The sequence below is a fragment of the Muscardinus avellanarius genome (genome assembly GCF_963383645.1).
Source record: "Muscardinus avellanarius genome assembly, chromosome: 3".
In the NCBI taxonomy this organism is placed as follows: Eukaryota; Metazoa; Chordata; class Mammalia; order Rodentia; family Gliridae; genus Muscardinus; species Muscardinus avellanarius.
In genome coordinates, this window is record NC_137788.1 from 75,678,147 (window position 1) to 75,696,323 (window position 18,177).

Here is an 18,177-nt window from a genome sequence, read left to right on the forward strand (position 1 = left end):
GTACCAGTATTATAAGTGTGTGCCACCACACCTGGCTACAAAGTCATTTTCATACTTACTGCCACAGAAAAATACAAAGTCACACTCGTACTTACTGCCACACAAAAATAAGAAAATTTTAATACTTCTTACACCATATAAGAACAAAAGAATCAAGGCAAAATACTTTTAATGAGGGCAAAGTTTTATTTATTTATACATATTCAAGTCAGGCAAAATATTGATGTATATACCTCTTCACTGAAATGACAACTTACCCCCAATGAGCTCATTCAGCTGCAAAGCAATTTAAATGTTGCAGTCCCTTTTTATTTGCTAACATGAGCTGAATCAGGTCGTTACCCTGAGCAAAATCAAACTAAACCTGTAATACTTTGTACTTTTATCTTTGTACTCTGCCATGCTGACTTCTCTTGTCAGACCTGCGTGGATGATCTAGACATTTAGAAATAAGTCTAAAGTCTGGTGATTTATTCCTTCCTGTGTGGTGCTACTGCTCCTCCTGCACTAAGCTTCAGGAAGACAATGAACATTATTAAATTATTTGACAATGACAAAGTGAACTGGGATGGAATTATGTGTACACATTTTTTCAAAAAAGGGATTTGTTGCTTAAGATTACTCTTGCTTGTCTATTAGGAAAAAAAAAGTTCCTGCTTAGCAAATGAGCCCAAGGACTCTGACAGATACCTCATGCACCTCCTATCAGCCTGGGCAAAGCAATGGAAGCTAACTTCAAAGGTCAGGTGAACATTCTGACAGAACAGCAGGGGGTTCAGTTATGGTAAATAAACAGTTATAGATCACCTGGGATGAGCAATACACTGTGTTTTATATAAGATGCAAATGAAACCTTTCTCACTAAGGTTTAATTTTTTATCTTTAGATTCCTTTAAGGGGGGATGAACACTACCACAAAATATCCAGATCTCCATTCAGAAGATGAGGCTTTCTGAAGTCGTTGTAGATTTTAATAACAAAGACCCATAAAATAATAGCTAGTACGCATTTATTCCACACACATCTCCAAGCTTATATTAAGGTGATACGATGGCATGGGTAATTTATTTGTGATACAAAGGCAGTGGAAGGTTCTGTTTGTTCTAAAGTCTTGAGTAAATCAGTGATGTGTACATAGATGTACACACAAGTTTTTTACTCCAATATGATGTGTGAATATAATGCACCAATAAAAATTAAAAAATAAAATCTTGAGTAAATTCTCCTATGGTTGTAGTTTATATGAATGGATGGGTACCATTGCTATAAATAAAACTAATTTTGAAGAAACTTGAGTTTAATAAGAATCCAAATACGTGCACGCAAAAGCAATTGTCTAGCATATTTGAACGACAACGGACCCAGCCCTGCCTTCTTAGTCTAATAATGATTCTCTAATGATTCTCAGATCTCTGTAGAAAGCTCATTTTCAGCTAATAGTGTCTAATAGAAATCACTCCCTGCTCATCATGTAGTTCTTTATTTTCAAGGCTTTCAAGATCAGCCATACAAGAACAGATTACATTATCATTCGCATCCTGGTCTCTGGGACACATCATTTTCCAAACTTTATTGCCAAGGCCATGTGAAGTGTTGAAAAAGAAACATTCTGAAAGGGAACAGTTGTTCTAACCAGTTGGAGGTGACAATTTATCAAGAACCATTCATTCGCTGCCATGTGAGGAGCCTCCGGCATGCTCACTTTCCGTGACTGCCATGGTTTAGGCAGTACCCTCACCTGAAGTAAAACAGAGGTTTGAGGAAATGTGTGCATTTTTTTTTTTTTTTTTTTTGGTGGCACTGGGGTTCCTGGAAGCCCTTCTACCTCCGGGCTACACTCCCAGACCTGTTTTTATATTTTTATTTGGAAACAGGGTCTCTTAAACCAGCGAGGCTGGCTCCGAACCAGAGCGATCCTCCTGTCTCCGCCTCCCAAGCGCGGGGATTACAAGCGTGCGCCACCACGCCCGGCTCGAAATGTGTGCATTTTAAAAGAGCAAACATCCACTCTGCTGGTAAATAAGATACAATTATGCACAAACTGCCCAAGTGATTTAGAAGGTGCGTGTAAATCACTGGATGACTACTCTTTAAAATGAAAACATTTTACTCCATTTTTGAGAAAAATGAAGCAAAATAATTCACTTAGTTAACAACCAAGTCATATAACATATCATTACTGTGTTAAGTAGGATTAAAACACTAGTCTACATTTATTTAATGTCCCGTTAGGATTAATTATAACTGGCAATAGGCACCTCCAGTAAAAATAAAAATGACCTTCACATTGTCATGAAACCTTCGCTTTTGTAACTGATTAGATGCATGTGACGCTGGTCAAGTTACCTAATCTTGGATTGCCTGAGCCTCAGTTTTCTTGTCTTTTGAATAGAGCTAATAATGACACCATCTTTTTTATTCGTGCACGCATAAAAACTTGGCACTTGTTAGTTCCTGCTATTAGACATAATCTTGATGATCACCTTGACTCTCGGATCAGCATAATTGTGCTTTTTACTAGCCTGAGAATAATATCAGGACTAAAATATGTACTTTCTAATGGATGTTTCCTAAGAGAAGGGGACTCTCTACCCACATACATAGTACTCACTCCTTACATTTATGTCTCCATTCCTCTACTTGATGCCTAAGTTCTTTGAGGATTTATTACTTTGTCTTCTTTCCTAAGAGACCCTAAAATGATCAAGGAAAGAATAATTAAAGCTATTATCACGTTGTGAGAATGTATGTGTGCGAATTTCTCATAGACAGAATTTTCCTGCATACTAATCTTGGTACCTGGGAGAGGATAAAACCACTCTTAAAAAGGGGCAAGGGGAGCCGGGCATGGTGGCGCACGCTTGTAATCCCCGCGCTTGGGAGGCAGAGACAGGAGGATCGCGCAGGTTCGGAGCCAGCCGCGCTGGCTTAAGAGACCCTGTTTCCAAATAAAAAAATATAAAAATTGGTCTGGGAGTGTAGCCCGGAGGTAGAAGGGCTTCCAGGAACCCCAGTACCACCAAACACACACACACACACACACACACAAAAAAAAAAAAAAAAAAAAAAAAAAAAAAAGGGGCAAGGGGGTTGGGGAGGATGGTATAGGCTTGTAATCCCAGTACTTGGGAGGCTGAAACTGGAGATTCACAGGTTCATGTACAGTCTCAGCAAGTAGTAAGACTCTCATCAACCTAGTGAGACCCTGTTTCAAAATAAATTAGGGCTGGGAGTGTAGCTCAGAGATAGAATGCCCTTGGAGTCCAATCCCAGTACCCACAAATAAAAAAAGAGGGACAAAAGGGCATAGGATATATTTCACAATTTTACTTACGTTTTATCAGTTAATCATTTATTAGGTACTAAAAGCCTTCTGAAAAAAAAATTTAAATGATACTATTAGTTGCCTCTTAAGGAGGGAAAGTGGGCAGCTGGCTAAATTTGGAACTTTGTATAATCTATACAAAATTTTAAATTATTTCAATTCTTACACCTTGTTGCTTGTCCTACTTCAGCTTTTAGATAATTGGTTTACAGGATTCTGGCATTTAAAAGTTGACCTTTCCCCCTAAAAAGTAAGCTGGATTCACCTGAAGTATGATAGGCTTTTCAAGGCTGATTTCTTGTTTTCAAAGTATTAAGCATATTAAAAAGATAATATTTCTGAAGACGAAGAGTAATTAGATAATTAACATTCACTGATTATCTCAACAAACAACAGAGTTTCCTTCACTAAAGCTTCTTGAACAGAGACCCCAAGTTATATAAATCTCTGACAAACTGGGCTTTCACAGTAGTTTCTTAAATTTGGCTCTTAGTTCTTCCAAGCCCCCCCAAAAATCTATTAAATATGATATTTTGATCAAAAAGAAACTTTTCAAGATTTTTATAAAAACAAAAACAACAAGAGATGAAGACAGGAACAGGGAGAGGGAGAAAGTTATAAGTGACCTACACTCATAATAAAGTTTCTGGTACTCCACTTATTGGGAACACTTGCAAAAGATAAAAAAATATTATAAGAAGTAAAAATTAAAGTTGAACTAAAATCATGGAAACACGTGTTCAACAAAATATTTGTTGTGTGCCTACTGTGAGCAAGGCCCTGAGGACAAAAAGTTGAGCATTGCAAACATGATCCCTGCTGCCACAGTTCATAATTGTGAGGGACACAAAAAGTAAACAGGCGATTAGCATATGGTATGGATAAGTATCATAAAAGGAGGTGTGGAGGGCTTTAGGAGCTCACAGAATCATGCAAGAAGGGAGACTATTAATGGGACGGAGTAAGAAAGATCCTGGGAGCCAGGCGTGGTGGCACACGCTTGTAATCCCCGCGCTTGGGAGGCAGGTTCGAAGCCAGCCACGCTGGCTTAAAAGACCCTGTTTCCAGATAAAAATATAAAATAGGTCTGGGAGTGTAGTCCAGAGGTAGAAGGGTTTTCAGGAATCCCAGTACCACCGGGAGAAAAAAAACGATCCTGGGAAATAAAATTGATAAAATTATGTTATAGGTGTGTATGATATGCCACAGTGAATCCTACTATTCTGTGGAATTGTTATGTGCTAATAAAAAATAGAACCAACTCATGCTTGGGAACTTAATGTCTAATACCACAGAGTAGAACTATAGCCTTAGAGTCCTAAAAACCTGAGTTCAAATCCTGGTTTCATTGGTTCCACTCCTAGTAACACTAAGCCTCAGATTCATCAACAAGAATTCATCAGACAAGAATAATGATAGTGTTGAGCTTAAAGAGTTTATGTGAGCATTAATGAAATATATGTTATAAATCTGGCAGTTTGTGGCCAATGGCAAGCACCCAAAAAGTGTTAGCTAATAGTATTAATGGTGACAGCAAGCTACGAGCTGAAGGATGTGTGGGGGCAGCCAGGTGAAATAAAGAGCAGAGGAAGGAGGCACGTCTCAGACAAAGGAAAGAAAACTGTGTCCAGAAAAGCAATAGTATGATGAGCTTGAATGAAAGAAACCAGATGGAGCCAAGGTTGGAGGAGCTTTGGGTGGGGCAAGAGATAAGGCAGAAGCTGGAAAGACAAGCAATGCCCAGCTCCATGGGATTATCTGAATTTTAACCAGAGGAAGGACAAGATCAGATCTGAGTCTTAAAAATGACCAACGTGGCTACACTGTGGGAATAAAATGGAGAAAGAAAAGATTGGAGGCAGAGAGATCGGTGATGATAATTTTAAAATAACTCCTCCTCGGCTCCTGTAGATCTTCAGTTAGGAAGGCAAGCATCACGGGAAAAAAAGAATGCAACTATCCAAGGAGGATCTTAAAGTCACGAGCAGCTTGTCTATATGAGCTCATTAGCATTGCACTCATCCAGCAAGCATCGGCACCCACCAAGGAAGCAAGCTAGAACTTTGAGAGATTTTCAAAGATCATTATCCAGCACGGCCCTGCTTTTCAGAAACACCCCAGCCAACACGAGCTGCCTGTATTCCTCTCCCTCGCTGAAAGGCCTGTTACTCCAGTGACCCAGAACATGTGCAAATACAAAAGTGCTTTCCGGAGAACATAAAGCCAAGCTGAGTGGCAGTGTCACAGAACAGATCAAGATGACGCCTAAGGCATGAATGTGAGTTGCCTTCACTCCAGGAAGGGCAACTCTCACGAACTACATCAGTGTAGAGCTGACTGTTTCTTATTCAAAAAGCCACTCTTCTATGACCCATGAAGTGGATAACAGCCAACATTCATTAAATGTCCTGCCCTGCAAATTTCAGCTGTATTAGTAAATGTATTTTGAAATAGGTATTTTTATGTCCACCCTATAGGCAAGAAAACTGAGGCAAGAGACCTTTCCTAGAGGTCACAAAAATCGGAGTGATGGGACTGAGTACCAACCTAATATTCTTATTTACTATGCAGTGACCAGGCAGCTGTCAAAATAAAGCCAAATAAAATCGGGCTGGGGGTTTAGCTGAGAGGTAGAATGCCTGTGAGTTCAATCTCCAGTGCTACACAAAGATAAACAAACAAATAAATGCATATGCCTCAAAATCTGGGCAGGGGAGAAAGTAGCATCACTTTAGCATCAGAAAGATGAAAATTTGGAAGGTTTTTTATTATAGGAATAAAATGAAACAGATGAGTAAGTGTGGTGACAATCTCTTGAGAGGAAACTGGATCCTTCTCATCAAATGTGTGCCATTTTTGAAAGGGTTTTTGAAACCCATTTTACTCTTTTAAGGACAAGCCACAGCTGTGCCATATGGCCTAAAACACATTAGAAAGGTATTCAGATGTGGTTACTTTCCTTACCAGGTTAAAATAGTGAGTGAGGCACCTCAGACTTAAAGATGGAAAGGCGAGGCAGGAGATCCATGGGCTAATGGAATGAGAAGTGTTGCTGTTTGGTTTTTAGCTAAAATGGAGGGAGGGGAAGCTGATTATTTCAGTGAGAAATAAATGGAATATACTTATTCTCAGATAATGAGAATAATGACGTTCCATCAACCAAGATGTAGAGCACTATAGCATATACATATTTTAATCATGAACTCTCCGGGGCATTTCCAGTGTGACGTGAATAAAGACAAAGCAGCCGAGCGTGGTGGCACAGGTTGTAATCCCAGTACTTGGGAGGCTGAGACAGGAAGATAGCAGGTTCTCATCCAGCTTCAGCTACTTAGCAAGGCCCTCTGCAACTCAGTGAGACCCTGTTTCAAAAATAAAAAGACTAAAAAATAGGGCTGGGAGCGTAACTCAGAGGTACAATATCCCTGGGTTCCTGGGTTCCTTCCGGGTACTGCAAAAAAAAAAAAAAATGTGAAAGAAAAAGAGAAAAAGTGTGTGTGTGTGTGTGGGGGAGGTCCCTACATATCCAGATATGCAAGAAACCACCTGTGTCTTGAAATGCCAGCAGATGCCAAAAGTAAGAGTCCTGAGCCTGAGCTCTTAAGGGGCCATGAGAAGAATCCCCAACCAGATGGCATTTTAAAATCCAATCTCCCTCTATTTTTTTGTTCCTCTCTAACCTACACTGTCTTTACAGTAATCATAGCCATTTCACACGCTGCAATGTTTTAAAGTAGTTACGTTTCCCCTGGGAACATAAAAAGCTTTCTTAATTGCAATGGGTTGAAAAATATATAGAATTACAAATTATGGAATTTGTGAAATAACCCTTTCTAATTAGACACACACACGCATCCGTCTCACGGAGACTAGTTTCTCAAACCTAGCCCATTCAAACACACACACACACACACACACACACACACACACACACACACAGCCCACCAGCCAACACGACTCTCCCTCGAATTCACTGGCTGGCCAGTCCTGTGCTCTCTGGGACTCACACGCCACCCTGGGAAAGTAACGCAGGACGCCCCAGGGCCGTGGGCACCACGCCGGGTGAATTCCGCTGCCCGCCCGCTCCGAGCGCCAGGCAGGACTGGGGGCTTCAGTGTCCCTGGGGGGCCCCAGCCTCCGCCCGGCCTCCCTCCAGGGGCGGCACCCCTCTCGGCCCCTGCTCCCTAGAAAACACGCAGGAAGACATTGTCTTGGCTGCTGTTTAATTCTTGCCAATAAAAATGCTCGCGAGATGGATTCCCCAGCCCATCCACCTGCCCGGGTGCGCACGGCACCCTCGCTCGGATCCTCTGCAAGGTGCCCAAAGCCAGGGGGTGTGAACAATGAACTTCTCTCTGGCCGCCGCCGGCGCACACCCCCGCGCACACCCCGGGGCCCGGGGAAGTTGTGCCCGGGCGGGGGGCGGCCCCGGGAGCCGGGTGGGCGGCCCGCGCCCGGCCGGTTACCTCCTTCCTGCGGCTGGGCGCCCCGGGCCGGGTGATGAGCGCCGTCTCCTCGCACACCACCGCCACGTCCTCCACGAACACGCAGTCCGGGAGGCTCTCGTCGGCCGGCAGCTCCACCACCTGCAGCCCCAGCTTGCTGCCCAGCACGCCCACGAAGAGCTGGTGCTGCCGCTCCGCGCGGGCGAAATCCACCTCCTCGCCCTGGGCGCGCCGGAGCGCGTGCCGGCCCAGGGACTCGGGCAGCGCTCGCACCACCGCGTGGGTGGCCCGGCCGAAGGCGGCGGGGTGGCCCAGGCCGGCCATGGCTGCGGGAGCGAGGGGCGGCGCGGAGCCTGGAGCGCCCGGCCGCTCGCCTTGGCAGCCGATGAATGTGGTGCAGCCGCCGCCGCTCGCGCCGGAGCCCTGCCCGCGCCACTGAGCATGCCCAGAGCTCGGGGCGCCGGCCGCAGCCCGCGCCCACTCCCGAGGGGTCGGCGGGAGCACCTCGCCCGGGAGCGGGGCGCGCAGGTGGGTGGACCCCGGCCGAGAGTCACCTCTGTCTGGCCCGGGGGGGTCTGCGGTCCGCCGCAGGTGCAGACGCTCGTGGGCCCCAAAGAAGACTTGGAGAGTGGGCAGTGGCCCATGGGTGTGAGTGTGTGCACTCTGACCTCTTTCCCCACTCTTCCCCAACATATGGCACCATCCTCCAGATAAAATTTCTATACTTAAATTCATATTGCCTTGACTTTCTGGAAAAAAAAAAAACCTCTTTTCCCGGGTCTTGAGATTTAAGATTATAAAAGTAATGTAGCCGGGCGTGGTGGAGCACGCTTGTAATCTCAGCATTTGGGAGGCTGGGACAGGAGGATCGAGGTTGGAGGACAGCCTCAGCTACTTAGTGAGGCCCTTTGCGATTTAGTGAAACCCTGTTTCAAAATATAAAGAATAAAAAATAGGGCTGGGGGTGTCTCTCGGAGGTAGAATATCCCTGGGTTCCATTTCCAGTGCCGCAAAATAAGTAAGTAAATAAATAAATGTATAATGTATTTCTTCCTATCAATGAGGAAAAGTCCAAAAAACATGCACATAGAGAGAAATGACACATAAGAACATAGAGTTTGACTGGGACACTCAGTTCTCGGGAACAATGTGACCCTGGAGTGTTTGTCTCCCCGGGGCCCAAAGAGACAGGAGGCAGGGAGCAAGCACGTCATCGCTATCATAGGTTTTGCCCACCTCGCACAGTGCTAAGGGTGTAGCACCACACTCCCTGTCCTTGGGAAACAGGCTTTCCAACCTCCTCCCTGTCCACACTGCCACAAACACTCCATGAAATTCCTGCAGCATTTGTTGACGGTTCCTCCCGCCCCTTACCTCTCAGACTGTCCTTCCTTTCATCATGATAAAGTCTGAGTTCCTCCCTCATATATTGCAGTTTAAATAATCCATGGGTTGTGTTCTTTTAATGGTTGATTTTCAAACAACCAGGCGGTAACACCAAAGTAATCCAAGCTGATAACCTTCTTCTCTCACGTTCTGTAGCATACTACTAATTTAAAGAATTTTGGGGTCATAGAATATTAGAAACCTTCTTATCTAACTTCCCACCCAATGTTCTTGAATTCCAGCTAAAACACCAGTTATTGTGTCTTTATTTGGATATGTTAAACCTTGCTTACAATATCTAGTCCACTTTTAAAGGGTTATAATGGTTAAAACATTCATTTTTAGTTTAAATTCCACGGGTCCCAGTTCTGTCTTCTGGCATTACCTAACGTCCCAGCCTTCTTTCACAAAACAGCGTTCACATACCTGCCAACAGTTCCGGTATCTGCTGACTGACACCGCGTTCCCACACTCCCTCCCGACCCCTCCAGTCCTGGGGCATGAACCACCAGAAGGCAATTAGTGATTTGGCTTCTAAATCCCTTCAACATTTGGATAATCTTCTTTTTGATATATACCAATTTGCTTGTATCCTTTCTAAATTGTGGTACCGGAAAAGAAACTATTCTTTCTGTGTGGTCTGCGGAGCGCAGATTACAGCAGCACCCCTGTTCCAGATGCTAGGCTTCAATTAACACTGCCTAAGACTGAATTCACATTTTTAGTGGTTTAATGCCAAGGCCCAGGGTACATACAGCCATCTTGCCAGAACTCTGATCTTAGCATTTAGGAAGTGTGGGTTTCTAGAAGCAGTTCTATATGAGCTCCCAGAACGGTTGTCCCTGCTGAGCCCAGAGAAGATGGGACGCGCCTTCTCACCCCTCTTCCCAGGGTGACTTAAATTAACAAATGACATGGCGTTCCTAGCTTCTAAAATGAATGCTGTAAAAGGCAGCTCTGACCCTGGGGACTAAGACCAAAGTAAAATGACAGACCCTTAGGAATAGTAGATTCTACATCTAAAACTTTCAGGGGACCCAGCCTGCCCTATTAGCACCAGTTTGATATCAGAAATCACTTAACAGGCCGGGTGTGGTGGCACAGGGTTGTAATCCCAGCATTTGGGAGGTTGAGGCAGAAGGATCATGGTTCATGGACAGCCTCAGCTACTTAGTGAGACACTTTGCAACTCAGTGAGACCCTGCTTCAAAATAAAGAATAAAATAGGGCTGGGGGTGTAGCTTGGAGGTAGAATGCCCCTGGGTTCCATCACCAGTACCACAAGAAGAAAAAAAAATAATTTTTTTTTTTTTTTTGGTGGTACTGGGGTTCCTGGAAGCCCGTTTATCTCCGGGCTACACTCCCAGACCTATTTTATTTTTGGAAACAGGGTCTCCTAAGCCAGGCATCGATCCTCCTGTCTCTGCCTCCCAAGCGCGGGGATTACAAGCGTGCGCCACCACGCCCGGCCAAAAAAAATAATTTAATGGTATCTTCAAATTGAAGATTCCCACCAGTGTCTCAAATGTGAAAATTAACCCACATGTTTAGATTGCTCAGGTAAAAATATAGGACTTCGTTGCCCTCTTTGTTGTGGACTTCACCCAACATTGATGTTTTATCCACTTCCTATTGGCCATCGCCTAGCAACCTTCATTTGTGTCTATGCTTATTGGAGCCTGAGTACTTTCCCTGCTCCTCAATAGCTTCAGTCTAATGATGGGCCTGGAATACCACTCCGGGCTCATGTCAGTCTAGCAGACAATTATGACCTTAAAGTCTCTATGTCTTTCCATACTGCAACTGGATACTTGGGCTTTTAAACTATAATTTTGTCACATATATTTATTATTATCTGTCTGCTCCATTCTAACTTGTCTAGTTTTGATTCTGTCATCTTGTGCATTATTTATTACTTAGTCTGTGCCATCTGAAATTTGATAAGCATGCCTTCTGTCTCCTCTAAGCAGTTGTTAAGAAGAGGAGGAATGTGTATATTGGTGAAAAGAATAATGAAAACACCAAATCCAGTAAATTATAATGTACATGCCTTCATGCTTCAGAAATGAAGTATTGTTCTTAGGAAAAATGGATTTTATTGAACTTAATACTCTTGTAAGTTTATTTTCATCATGAATATTTATTGAAATTTGCCAAGGTACAACATTATGATATGCACTTCAGAGTCACACAAAATCATCACAGCATGATCTTTGACCTTGAAGAGCTCACACTCTCACTAGAAAAACAATGCACGCAGAATTGGAGCTACAATAAGTGCACAAGGAAGGCATCGATAACAAAGCTGAGAAAAAGAGTGAATTCTGTGGCTGACAGGGTGGAAGAAAGCTGCCTGAAGATGACCGGACTTGATTTAGGCCTTGAATAATTTTTATGATATAACTGAGGTAGAGAATGAGAATGCTGAGAAAACGTTTGTGCAAAGGCCAGAGGCATAGTCAAGGGACACTAGGTAGATCAGCACAAATCAAGTATGTCTCTATTAAAGTCACTCTAGCTGCTATAACAGAGAGGGAAAGAAGGAAGAAGGGAGGGAGGGAGAGAGAGAGATGAAGGAAGGAAAGAAGGGTTAGAAACAGATTTTAGGAAACGCTACAAATAAAAACTCATGACATTGAAAATAACTTGGCAAGGCAATCTACTTCTGCAGAACGGTATGCAACTGACAGAAAGTGTGGTAAGCAGGCACGCTGAGCTGGGGTCTGCTCAGTTTTTTTTTTTTTTTTTTTTTGTGGTACTGGGAGTGGAACCCAGAGACTTTCTACCTCTGGGCTATACTCCCAGACCTATTTTATATCTTATTTGGAAACAAAGTCTCACTAAGTTGCTGAGAGCCTCACTAAGTAGCTGAGGCTGGCTTCGAACCTGTGCGATCCTCCTGTCTCAGCCTCCCAAGCGTGGGGATTACAAGTGTGTGCCACCACGCCCGGCTCTGCTCAGTTTTTAATCCCCAACGTGGTCCTGCCTCTTGTCCTGCTTGGTGAGGGCTTGGCTTCACAACTCTGCACGATTGCCTATTCTCTAGGACAAACAGAAATTCTGAAATAAAGTTTTGACAAAGTCCGAAGTACAACTCTTTGATTATTGGCTTACTTCTAGGATAGGCAGGAGTATAGAAACAAAGTTCAAGGCTCTGGAAGAGTCTGGTTAACTAGAGGTAGCAGATGAGCTAAGATGGCTGACATTCAGGAAGAGTCTGCAAGGGAGCCTATAGACAAATGTCCACATGTTACAAAATAGATACTCAGGTTACAGTTACAAAATGAATGCCTAAGCTAGTTACAAAATAGAAAGGAGTATGCTTCTATGTAATTTGCTATTTCCATAGAAAATTTTTATTCCTTAGGGAAAGAGATAGGTGCTTGTCTCTTGTTCACTTAAAGTCTAACAAATATCCTTGTTTAATTCTCTTCTCCAAGCAGCGTTCAGGGATCAGCCCTGTTTTGTGGCTTCGGATGTTCAGCATGTGGCATCTTAGTTGACCGTGCTTACCTTCCTCATGCTAAAGGGAAGGAAAAGAACACAGGACACCATAAATGAAAGGTTTGAAACCGGGCGTGGTGGCACACACTTGTAATCCCAGCATTACAGGGAGGCTGAGACCTGAGGATCGCGGTTTACAGACAGCCTCAGCTACTTAGTGAGGCCCTCTGCAACTCAGTGAGACCCGGTTTCAAAACAAAGAATAAAAAACAGGGTAGGGGCTGTAGCTCGGAGGTTGAATGCCCCTGGGTTCCATACCCAGACCCGCAAAAAAAAAAAAAAAAAAAAAAAGTTGATGGTCAGGCCTGGGCGTGTGCATATATATCACTTCTGTTTGTATTTCTCTGCCTAACACTCATTTACACAGCTACAGCAACCACAAGGAACAGCCAGAAGATATAGTCTGTTGTGGGCACAAAAGAAGAAACAAGAGGCCGGGGACATAGCCAGCTAGCTTCTGCCTCAGAGTACAGTAGAGCGAATGGGAAATGAAGGTAGGCTAAGCTATTAGCACATGAGCAATGGAAAGACAGGGTATGCTAGTCAGCTTTTCCATAGCTCTGACCAAACTACCTGGCAAGTATGACTTAGAGAAGAAAAAGTTTATTTGAATTCAGTTTCAGAGGTTCTGTCCATAATCCCCCAGCGGGAACTACAGGAGCAACTCATGGTGGAGGAGTGCTACCCCCCATCATGGTGGTTGGAAACAGTGCAAGGCGGGGTCTAGGGTCCCAGGACATATGTAGTCCTCAAGACTGCGCTCACAGTGACCCACCATCCACCATGCCCCCTGTCTGAAACTTCCCGCATTGGGGACCATGCTTTCAACATCTGAGCATTTTTTGGGCGGCATTCGAAACCCAAACCATAACATATGGTATGGAAATTAAGGGCATAGCGTCTGAAGCCAGACTGCATGGGTGAAAGCTTGTCTCTGCTCTTTCCTTGTTGTGTGATCTTAGACATGTTACATAAAATACTTTGCCTCAGTTTTATCCTTCTCTGTAAAATAGGGGATAACAAATCTAGTATCATAGGATTATTTTGGAGGTAATATTTAGGATAGGACCTGGTACCTCATAAGTTCTTAATAAATGTTATTCATTAAAAAATTTTTGAGGCCGGGCATGGTGGCGCACGCTTGTAATCCCCGCGCTTGGGAGGCGGAGACAGGAGGGTCGCACAGGTTCGAACTCAGCCCTGCTGGCTTAAGAGACCCTGTTTTCAAATAAAAGGTATAAAATAGGTCAGGGAGTGTAGCCCGGAGGTAGAAGGGCTTCCAGGAATCCCAGTAACACACACACACACACACACACACACACACACGCACAAAAATTTTTTTGAACGTGATTCTTACCAAAGGCTAAACACATATTCACATCCACAGAATTATCAGTCATGCAGGTATCCTAATGCTTTCCAACAGATATAGTGGCCTTCTTGGTCTGATGGCCCTAATTTTACCCACAAGCATAATCATAGATCCAATACATATTTATCGAACCCTTGCTGCATGCCTGGTACTGTGCTGGGCCCTGGGGATGTAACTGTGAATGATAGTGTAGAGTTTATTGCCAAATTGCTCCCTTTGTTCTTCCAGCTATTTCAAGACCTTTATAACTAGTTTCCTGTTTTAATTTACTCTATTGACATACCTAGAGCTGTTTTTTATTCTCTTGACTAGATGTTGACTAATACTGAAACAATTTTTCCCACTGATAATATTGTGGGTACCTGCATTTGAAGTCAGTTTATATTGCAGCTATCTCAGGATTCAAACAGACATTTCTGTCTTACTTGTTTCTTTCTCCATTTATAGCAGATGTAAGATTTACTTTCATTGGGGATGGCATTCGGGAATGGGGTGGAAATCCTAAAGGAGAAGGGAGATGAGACTCAATGGTGTCCTTGTCCATCACAAGTGCTAGAAATACTGAGATAGCAAGCACCAAAAATATGCAGTCTTACACTAAACCCTGAGTGTTTCAACATAAGAATAATTACAGAAAGGTTTACTGTGGAAGAACCCCATTGCTAAAGCTTTTCTTTTATATAAAAAAGAATGAGAGATGCTTGGTCAGCTGGGAGGGCAGTGAGTTATAAATCAGGGGATGGTTTTGAGTAACCAGAGCTCTGGTTCCTAAAGTCAAGACCCATGGCTCTCAACCTCAGGTTCTTTAACTTTCATCTGGGATTCCATTCATTAAATAATGATGTGAGAAATATACATACAATTTATAAAAAACAATGGATAAGGCATGGGTTTTTGATGTGGACAAATCAATTTTGATTCTGAGCTTTACTGCAGTAACTCTGAAACCTTGCTGTGTTCAAGATCTATGTTTTGCCATCTTCTCTTATAAGCCCCAGAGGACTGATGTTCATGGACTGTATTACCTGAAATTTCATTCATTTTTGTTGTTGTTGTTGTTGTTGAGTTTGGCCAATTGGATACACTTATAAAAATTGTGGGGGGGAGTGCTGGGAATTGAATCCAGGGCCATTCTACGTCTGATCTACACTCCAGACCTATTTTGTCATTTTGTTTTGTTTTGAAACAGGATCTCACTAAGTTACTGAAAGTCTCAGTAAATTTCAAAGGCTATTCTTGAACCTCTGACTCTCCTGTCTCAGCCTCCTAAGTACTGGAATTACAGGCATATGCCACCATGCCTGGCTTATACAGAAAATTTGAAGTCAGAGGAGAGTTGAAGAATTTATTCCTCTGGCTCCCTTGAATTTTCTGGTTCTAGCAACCACTGCATCCTCTACAACCATAGCTTCTGCTAATGGGCCCTCTTTTGTGGTTCTAACTCTCAGCTGGGTTCAGACAAATGTCATTGCCTCCCATTATCCCTGCCTAGGTATTGGTTTCCCATTTTTGCTAGTTGCCGGGTGCCTTAATGTTCTGTGTTAGTTCTCTTTACCCTGCCCATACCTCTAAAGACATTCCTTTTAAAGACATTATCTTTAAAATCTTAGCTAAGTATTCTGTGTTTTTTTTTTTTTAACCAAGAACCTTCCATGGATGAGTCATTTGAATTTATGTGAGAAGTGGAAGTCAGAATACTTTGTTCTCAGGCCTGCTTGAGGCTGAAGTGGGACAGCAGGTACAAGGGCCTTAGCATCCTGGTCTGCAGGATGTATTCAATAATTATAGCCACTAATATTAATAGCTATTGCGACAAGAACTATGATGAATACTCAAGCATCCATCTGCCTCTGTGGAAATGTCCACAGCTCCATTCGAAACACTCAAGTCTTTCAAATGAGAGAACATGTCAGTGCTTACCACAGTGGCAGACACACTGGCAGCGCTCAGTAAGTGCTGTCAGCCCCCAAAGCTCAGCCATCTCTGCTCCCCTACACAAAATTCCACACAAACATCTTTAGGTGACTCCATTTCCTTCTCTTCTGCTGCTGATCATTTTCCCTTAACATAGGGCAATAACCCACAGATGCTGGAGTTGTCTCTCTCATTACAGCCATGTTAGAGCTAGGGAGATAGTGTCCTTGAAAGTACAAAGGACCATATAAATGTGTTGAATTTTAACAATCTTATGATATATTGTAAGGATATGCCGAGGTGAGCATGGCCCCAAATTTTCATAACTCTTTTCAGTTTCAGAGATTTTTTGTGAGATTATCTTCCCAGAAGTACTTCTTAATGACTATTTCATACTCAAATGTGTGTTTTAGGGGAGAAGAAATGGCTTGAGGGAAAAAACCATTTAGTTTTGGTGTAATGCAAATGTAGAAAAAAGAGAAACATTTCTCTACAGTTGAATTGTCTTATAAATACATGGAAATTGATATATAAATATATATGCTTGTATGTGCGCGCGCTCTCTCTCTCTCTCTCTCTCTCTCTCTCTCTCTCTCTCTCTCTCTCTCTCTCTTTCTCTCTCCAGGGCTCTGATAAGCCCTCTTCATTTTCTTGGAAGACCTATGAAATACTAGGTTTGCAATACCAGGGTATTATTGAGTTTATATTTGTTGTATTAACACACAGTTGTTTTAACAGGGCTTCAGTACACACCTGTTCTAGAATTTTCCTTTGCTTCAAAGACACTGATCTTTCCTGCCTTCATTTCTTCTGTCTGTCCATCCACCTTTCTGTCTCTTTCTATGTTTCTTTCTCTCCCTGCTTGTGTTCCACTGCTTTTCCTCTTTCGTTCCCTTTAAATGTTGGTGTTACCTGGAATTCTCTAGCCCCACCCTCTTTCCATCCAATTTGACATGTCCTTTTCTCTGTGAATAACTTAACCTCTGTGACTTCAAATGCCAGCTTGATGACAACAGAGTCAGTTCAAACCTTCATTTCTGGTCTGTCCTATCCTGCCCTGAGCTCCAGAACTGCCTGGAAGATAGCCCTGTTTGGCTGTCCCACCACAGTCCAAGTTAACATGCTCAGAGCTTAACTCACTGTGTTCTGCCCAGGATCACTCCCTGCCATCCTTCAGTCCCCAGTTCACTCACACAGGTGTTAAACCATTAATCTAAGTGTTACCCTTTGTGTCTCTTCTTTATCTCTACTTTTAATCAAACACCATATTCTTTTAAAAAAAATCTATTGGTGCATTGTAGTCATACATCTTAGTGGGGTACAAGATGGTAGAGGCACACATGCCCACATCACTCATTTAGCCCTTTCCTGATTCCCATCCCATTCCCTTCCTCCTCCTCCTCCTTCTCATGTATGGCTTAGAGATTGACTTTGATATGTTTGTGAATTACATCATGTACATCAGGGAACTTCCCTCTTCTCCTCTCCCATCTCCTTCAGTTAGGTCTCATTTGCTCATCTATAGTTCCTCCTTCTTCGTCTAGACTTCCTCCCATGACCCATTTTCTTCCTAGCTTCTACACATTAGGGAGAGCATCCGATTTCTTATTTTTTGTGGCTGACTAATCTCACTTAGCATAATGTCCTTCAGTTCCATCCATTTTCCTATAAATGATATAATTTTGTTCTTCTTTATGGCTGAGTAAAATTCCATTGTGTACATATCCCATTGTGTACATAGTTTTGTAATTCATTCATCTGTCGATGGATGTCTTGACTGGTTTCATAGCTTGGCAATTGTGAACCATGTGGCTATAATCATGCATACATTAGTTTGGTAGTTTGGTAAAAACACCATTATTCTGACATATCTACCTCTTTAAAATCAAATCACTCATGTATCTCCATCCACTCTGCCACCACCTAGTTCTGAATATAGTTATTGGATTCCAGGTGACTGCAATAGCCATACTAGCTAAGGTGATCTTTCTAACTGCAGATCTGATGCTTTTCTTGCCAAAATCTTCCAGTGGCCCCTAGTGCCTTCAGAATAAAGTGAAATACAACATCCCACAGGACACCTCACTCCCCCAGTATAGCCTCTACCTACTCTGCACCCTCATCCTGAGTCCCTTACCCATCCTCTTCTACTTGGGCTTCTGAACATAATGCTCTGCTTCCTGGAATATGCTTGACCCCATTTCCACTTGTGTTAACTCCTAATCCTCCCT

General features: G+C 43.0%; 1 protein-coding gene across 1 annotated transcript in view; it reads right to left on the bottom strand.

Annotated features, from left to right (window-relative positions):
* The window catches only part of DDAH1 (dimethylarginine dimethylaminohydrolase 1), a gene marked incomplete at its 3' end in the record, with an annotated part of 147,781 nt that extends 139,568 nt beyond the window's left edge, over positions 1-8,213 (bottom strand). Inside the window, exon 1 of the mRNA XM_080690705.1 lies at positions 7,792-8,213. Within this exon, the coding sequence (XP_080546831.1) occupies positions 7,792-8,094 (303 nt within the window). The 5' untranslated portion in view covers positions 8,095-8,213. The remainder of the gene's footprint in view (positions 1-7,791) is intronic.
* Positions 8,214-18,177: the final 9,964 nt, after the last annotated feature.